The 7,690-nt window shown below is 40.1% G+C and overlaps 1 protein-coding gene and 1 long non-coding RNA gene across 2 annotated transcripts; one reads left to right on the top strand and one right to left on the bottom strand.

Moving 5' to 3' along the window:
- The first annotated feature begins 630 nt into the window (after positions 1 to 630).
- Positions 631 to 1,747, top strand: vent (ventral expressed homeobox). Its single transcript, XM_058379811.1, has 3 exons — positions 631 to 824; positions 935 to 1,134; positions 1,448 to 1,747. The coding sequence occupies exons 1-3, from the start codon at positions 650 to 652 to the stop codon at positions 1,718 to 1,720; spliced, it is 648 nt and encodes a 215-aa protein (XP_058235794.1). The 5' UTR covers positions 631 to 649; the 3' UTR covers positions 1,721 to 1,747.
- Positions 1,748 to 5,814: 4,067 nt separating this feature from the next.
- Positions 5,815 to 7,004, bottom strand: LOC131346427 (uncharacterized). Its single transcript, XR_009203611.1, has 2 exons — positions 6,543 to 7,004; positions 5,815 to 6,195 (listed from the first exon to the last, which is right to left on the bottom strand). It is a non-coding gene; the product is annotated as an uncharacterized LOC131346427 (long non-coding RNA).
- Positions 7,005 to 7,690: the final 686 nt, after the last annotated feature.

Below are 7,690 nucleotides of genomic sequence, written 5' to 3'. Positions count from 1 at the left end.
TTACTATTCTTTGTTTAATATACTGAAGTTTGTGCGGTTTTCCTATTTTGCCTTATACATGCTAATATAATAAAGTTCCAGTCATAATTACTTAAGGAGATTGTAGAAGTGCAGTGTAATATTTCACGTAGACTAAATTCCAATTTACATTGAATTCTGAAAATTACATCTTCTATATGATGTTTGCAAACAAACAAGATAAAGCAAAAATCGTTCTGTCACTTTAGTACCCTTAAAATAGCCATGTCGGGGGAGTTTTCTGAAGAACTGTCTTATTTCTTCGATTGGGTTTTTTGTGCTGTGTGATTATATCAGTTTGCTCTTTACATCGCTGATTATTCAATGCTCTAAGTCTCCAGTTTTCTGGGATCACATGAGACAATTGTCGATAAGCGCTTCAGCACTCAGACACAGTGGCGCCTGGATATAACAAGTGTACCCGACGTGTGAAAAACAGCAATTGCGACATCTATTAACTTCCATTACAACGCCCATCAAACACTTATCGTTCCCTCGAGATCCCTTTGCTTATGCAAATACAGGTGTAGCACCTCCTACATATAGTCCTAGTCCTGGCACTATAGGCCACTGCTGCTGATCAAATACAATCATTTTTTTTACTCCGCTGTCTATCAAGAGGAACTACAACATGGCTAAGAACTTTTCGGTGGCATGGCTATCGCAGAGCTCTCAGCCCGACTGCGGCCCCGGTTTAGAGGCTGCTCTGGCGTCCACGCTCCAAACCAAACATGCTTCTTACATAGAGAGCCTACGTTCTGATGACGATGTCAAGGATGTTACCAAGATCCCATCTTCACCAACCAGTAAGCATAGTAATAGTAGTACTAAAGTCCTAAAAGTCATCTATGTGTTTCATAAAATATATCTAAATGTGTTTTTGCTTTTGTCATTAACATTTTACCCTCTGTTTCAGATAGCTGTGGTTACACTTCCGGTTCGGAGAGTGAGGTCGGTGATGACAGTGAGCCAGAATTGGGCCCAAACCGTCGGGTTAGAACAAAATTCACTTCCTACCAGATTGCTCGGCTGGAGAAAACATTTTACAAGCACAAATACCTCGGGGCAAGCCAGAGGAGGAAAATAGCTGAAAAGCTCCATTTGTCTGAAACTCAGGTAAGGCCTAGTCACCAGTCATCAATTTATTGTGTAGCATACGTAGCTTCTTAATAAAAAAAAGTCCAGCATTGCTTCACCCAGTGTCAATACTGTGCTAAATAAGGCCCACAATCCAAATAATATGGTTATTCTATAGTACTCCCTTTCACTTTCCAATAATGTTTAAGAGAGGGGTAAAATGACAGATTTTTTTAAGTACTTGCACATATGGTAGGTGCTCTTGATGAAATAGCCAGTGAGCGTTGTCTCAAGATATTTGCACGTGTAACCCATTCTTACATTGATTCTTAATCGCTTTCTTTAACTATAGGTGAAAACATGGTTTCAGAACAGAAGGATGAAGCTGAAACGTGAGGCACAGGACACCCGGGTGGAATATTACACCCCGGCACTGCTTGCTCCTTTGGTTTTGCCACCACCACAATTTCAGCACCATGCGCTGGCTGGACAGCGACTCGTTCTTCCGCCTGCTGCCGCGTTCCCGCACTTTACCCCGCAACTCACCCGCACAGTGTCTCTGCACCAGCACACAGCACCCCGAGCCATGATTCACCCGACACTCCTCTCCTCCTGTTACTACTGACCAAACAGTCACATGAAGGACTTTAGATCTCTGACACTGCTAACACTGGTTTAGCACAAGTTTCTTTATAAGACATTAATTTGCCTTTCGACGTTATATGATGCTTTTGTGTGAAAACATAAGCTAATCATGTACAGTGTAGATATGAATATTTTGAATTGTCCCAATGTTTAGGTCCTTAAAGACAATCATGTATATAAATAAGCACTGTATATGTAAATAAATAAGATGCTTCTTTATGTGAAAATAAAAATTCGCAATTTCAATGTATTTTTTACATGTTTCTGTTTGTTTGTGATGTTCCTCTTAAACGTATGATATTTGAGAAGGTCCAGGTCAAGGCAGTTTTTACGGTTGTGGGCATCAAGGTCGAATGATATTAATGATACATTTTACATGACTACATGTGCTGTAAAGCACAATTATGGGAAATATGTATATAAATGTGTAATATATAACAGGAAAGGCTTTACTCATTATGGACTTATTACATTATAATAAATGATAGACTTTGAAAAAATAAATAACATAAGGTAATTATTGAATGCTCTATGGGACTTTAGAGGCGCCAGAAGAAATGAATGGAGGCAGTAGATCTTTACTGTCTTTCTTCTTTACTGTCTATCATACCTGAGCATGTATATTGTATGTATTTTGCACAGGCCGCTTTTCAGTGGATAAACATACTTTGTCTTCTTTTGAGTTTTGACTTTGGTGATTTAGTTTTAATCCTCCAGATTTGATCAGTTCCCATAGCCTCCATTTCTGGTTGAGTTGAATAGTCTTGGAGCTGGCCCGCCTGTCCGTCTCCGCAGGTTTTCGCACCTTGCGCTCCACTGTTTGTGCGCTCCTGTGGGTAAATACACTCAGGCGGACATCCAGCGGCGCGACGCCGATTCTACGCCGTTTGCATCCTCAAAGGCACATCAAAGCAGCTGTAACGGCCACATCATTGCGATCCATTGAGCTCTGTTGTGTTTCAATCGCTGAGATTCACACCCGCTGGACAGGCGCTAAACTGTGGCGCCATAAAGTCTGCCGGCAGCGTATTAGCGCGCGCCTTCGCCACTTACCTGTATCCGCTGTACACTGACTACCAACCAGAGCACGAGCTAATGCCGAACCACCATCTAGCACAATGGAAGGAAGTCATCCGTTTCGCGTCTGTGATACAGACTGTATTTGCATTTTGTTACACAGTGCATGACGGCAGCTTACTGTCAGTATATATACTGTATATATGTGTGTAGACTATATTGTAGATTAAATTCCATATCAGAACTACATAAGGATGCGTTTCACTTCATTAGAATGCCAGTATGTTCAGATCCGCTTTTACTTAATACCGTTAAGCTATTTCATACATCTGCATCAATCGATGGTAAGCAGACACCAGACAAACATATTTATGGGCTGTACATTAGGCCTACACAGATAAAAGGATATAAATGGATCTGCTATACATACTTTTCAAGACTTCAACTCATTTGTGTAAATCCATAAACATGCCTGAACCACATTTATATTTATTCATTCATTGATTCTCCGTGACCACTTTATCCTATTCAGGATAAAAATATAGATCTTGTGCCAGTTCTGGCAATACTTAGAGCAAGGTGGGAAAATTCACCCAGGATACGATGCCAGTCCATCACCCACACCTACAGATGTTGAGAGGAAACAGGAGAACCCAGACAAAACCCACCAACACAGGGAATACATATGATACTTCACACAGGCAGCAACCTGATCAAGATCAAACTCAGTACCCTGGAGCTGTGAGGCTGCAATTTTAACCCACTGCACCAATATACCCAAATATGAGAGCATTCTATAAACCAAGTGACTCCACACTTATGTCAGACAATAAGATTGTTTGATTAACATTTTTTAAATTTTAATTACATGCCAAATTTATGCTAGAAATAATTATGAATAGCTTACTTTACATCTTAAACACAAGTTTTGTTTGTCTGGATGTGCGATACACTTGCTGTAATTTGGCTGTGCTGGAAATAGCGCTTACAACGGCATTTAAATATAATCTTTATCATGTAGATGGTTGTAAATTCACCTTTATTATATTCCTGACTCAACTAACAGTCCATATGTCTCCTTCTCTCAAGTTATATATATAATGGAGAGAAGAGAGAGAGAGAGATGGAGAGAGAGCGAGAGAGAGGGAGAGAGAGAGAGAGAGACTTGACCAAATGGGTTAATGTATAATTAGGTAAGGAAGGCTAAGATAATAGGCAATAATGAAGCCTCCATCTTGGTTTGTGCATCAAATAATGAGTGTCTAGGCATTCATTCTGCTTAACCAACCATGCAGATTTTTTTAAAAAAGAAAGCACCAACTGAAAGGCATGAGTGAACATTCACAGTGCCATGGTTGCTCTACCTCTAAGCTTTAGTGCATGGTGAATTACTAATCAAGCCATTTGCCTTTCCCTTTTGTATATGGTAGTTTACCTACTCAGCTGATATAAATCTTTGTTTTGTGTATGTGTCACCACAGGGAGGCACTGTGTGCTTTTAAAACACACTTTAATGGATTTTTAACAGCCATGTTCACTATGCTGGAGTCCACAGTATATGGGGTGTGAAGCTTGGCCACTCAATGCATCTCTTTCACACAATGGGAAAACTAACGTGCACCAAGCCTCTGGATGATTCCTGCTGATCCAAAAAGCTGGAAGTTTACGTGAGAACGTGATAATGATTGAGTGCTGCGTGCTAATTACAGCATGCTGGATACTGACACAGCAGAGAAAAGACTGGAAAGACACTGCGAAGGACAGTGTCATGGTCATTGTAATGATTAATTTTCCAGTTAATTGCATCCTCTTCTATTGTTATACATTCCTCTTTGCTAATAAGGTCTTTGCACTAATGAGTAAAAAGTTACCAAATTTCACAGAATCATTTTACTGAATCTTGGACACAAGAGGTCTTTATTTGCTTACAATGTCTATATTTAGCCAGTACATTTCACTGCAATATTACAATATACCGATATATTATAGCAATTTACAGATAGACAGTTCATTAAGTTTTCACGAATCCGATTAAGTTTGCGTTTTCATCTCATCGACAGATCGCTCATGCTTCTAGCCTTTTCTTTTTAAACATTGAAAAAGAAACCCTGTTGACTGTCTCTTTTTTCCACTAACTCTACCCATGCCACTCTACACACGCCATCGATCATAGTAACCTGCTCCATATTTGATGAGGATGGCCATGGTGTAAATATTTCTCTTTTCTCATACTACCTCAGTAATGAGCACTTCAGGGACAGTAGAGCAGTGAGTGGGCACTCGTTGGATTTGATTCAATATAATGATACTCCAGGCCTGTATCTCTCAGTACATGCATCACATATGCATTTATTGTCTATATCCAGCTCTGCTTTCAGTCTTTTATTCTCACAAATACTTCAGCGAGAGAGAGAGCAAGAGAGAGAGAGAGAGAGAGAGAGAGAGCAAGTGAGAGAGAGAGCGAGTGAGAGAGAGAGAGAGAGAGAGAGAGAAAGAGAGAGAGAAAGCTAGCAAGTGAGAGAGAGAGAGAGAGAGAGAGAGAAAGAAAGAGAGGGAGAGAGAGAGAGAGAAAGAAAGAGAGGGAGAGAGAAAGCTAGCAAGTGAGAGAGAGAGAGAGAGAGAGAAAGAAAGAGAGGGAGAGAGAGAGAGAGAGCGAGCGAGAGAGCGAGAGAGAGAGAGAGAGAGAGAGAGAGAGAGAGAATGTTTATATATAAAGGATTGGTTATGTATATGAAATTTCTTTTAAAACAAGTTAGGCTTGATGGAACACATCTTATAGGGAAATATTTATTTGTGTAATGCTATTGCAAATTCACTGTTTTTATTGTGCATTTCATTTTGTGATGAATTGTGATTAATAAAAACTGTTTAAGCTATTCAGTATAACTAGTCGACCAACCTGTCAAACCCGGTGTCACAATTAGTGTACACAAATAATAGAATGTGTTTAAAGAGAAAAACAAAAGGACATTGTTTTACTTAATAAAAGAAAAAAGAGAACTTTCTTGCAATGGTTATCCAGGGAGTGAAAAATTTAACACAGACACATTTAAGGAATGCTTTTCAATTCACTTTCTTTATTAAATTACAGGCAGGCGGCACATTGCTTACTGAGTTTCAATTCTCACTCTGCACTTCACAAGATCACACCATCACTGTTTCTTCACAGCATCCCATGTAGCAAATAAAAACAATCATGCTGCTAAGAGTTAGCTACTACTTTGAAGAGAGTGACAGATCATGAAAGCATTTAAGAAAGCATGTTTGCGTAACCCTTTCTCTGTAGATGAGGTTTCAGAGAAAAACCCAGTGGAATACCTCTGCAGCCCCATTTTCCCATGCCCTATGCCTCTTTAATGCTACGTCTCAAAGAGGTATATGCATAGGAAAAAGGAACAACGAGCAGGGAAACCAGGCGTCAACTTAGCAGATGTCACCCTGACAAGATAGAAATACAAAGGAAATGATCAACTTAAAGTTATGCATAGGCACAAGATCAAAATCCATACAGGATTAACATCATTGAGAGGACTTTAATCTTTGTGATTAACTTGCAAAATGATTTATTCCCAGAGACATGCCTAAGTTCCACATTGCTAATTTAACAAACAAAAATTCAATCACTTATTTGAGATGGCAAATACATAGAGATTAATATTAAATCCTTCCTATTCATTAAAAAGTGGAAAGTTAGCATCATTAACTCTGCACAGTACAGGAGAATTTTTTTTGTCAAAGTTATTGGTTAAAAACATTGAAAAGTCAGAAAGACAAACAGAGCTTACCCAGTCCAGCGCCAGGCCGATTTTCTCCCAGGAAACTTTCTCCCTTGGGAATTTATTCCTTCCCAGAGACCTTGAAGATGTTTAAGGAAGACAGAGTAACTTTTATTCACTGGCTCTCCTCCTCTTCCTCCTCCTCCTCTTCCTCCACCTCCTCCTCCTTCTGGGACTCCACAAGCACCTGCACTCACTAGAGTCGGATACACACTCCACTCAAAACAACTCGCTGTAAACAACGTCTGTTGCAGGCATGGCGATGCCATAGTGCATCGGCTGATGCTGGCGCCAACTCCTGCGCATGCTGAAGGTTCATTCCCTGAGCAGATGATGTGCTATCTAAGGTGTGGACGTCACAGGGCCAGAGAACTTGAGATAGGAGGTTAGGGTTTGGGACACTGTGTTCTCTGCTGCCTGAAAATTATGTTATCTCTCAGGGTCTCGCACTCTCCCAGACAAGAGACAATCCATGCCAGCATGCTTCAGCAAGCTCAAGGTCTTAGGCAAGGCCTCTTAGATCAGGTTGAACACACACACACACACATGCCAAACACTCAGGCATGTCAAGGTTATCAGCGAGACCCAGAGAGAAATAACTCAATTTAGCACTTTCATCTGTTTTCTTCTTCAGTCCCAAGTTCTATATGTTTAGAGGCATGTTAATTTTTTTTTTTTTCATAAGACTTAAATAAACAATTAAGACTCACAGCCTCTCGTTATCGGTTTTAAGGAGTGGACGTCAAGGGCAGATCAAGTCATAAAACTTAGTCGGTTTAATTAAAAAATGTCTGAATGAGTTTGATATGGCCAAAAATAACTGGACCCACTCTGAATTCTTGAGTTTAAGTGTTTCAGAAACACCCATTGCTACACATGCATAAAATCAAGCACATAGCCAGGCAATCTCCATAGAGCAACACTGGCAGTAGAATGGGATACAGTGAGCAGCTCCATGACTTGAAACATAGTTCTGTCACAAGATTCCACTGTTACCACAAGTCAGTTTCTGAAACATCTGTGAAACATCTGCCTATCAGTCAATATAAGTGCAATTATTATGAAGCATCTAGGAGCAACAACAATTCAGCCATGGAGCAGTAGACCATGCAAACTCACAGAACAGAGCCAATGGGTACTGAAATGCATAGCACGTA

The sequence above is a fragment of the Hemibagrus wyckioides genome, linkage group LG03 (genome assembly GCF_019097595.1).
Source record: "Hemibagrus wyckioides isolate EC202008001 linkage group LG03, SWU_Hwy_1.0, whole genome shotgun sequence".
Taxonomy (NCBI): Eukaryota; Metazoa; Chordata; class Actinopteri; order Siluriformes; family Bagridae; genus Hemibagrus; species Hemibagrus wyckioides.
The sequence above is the reverse complement of the archived record's forward strand: the minus strand, read 5'-3'. Positions and strand labels throughout refer to the sequence as shown.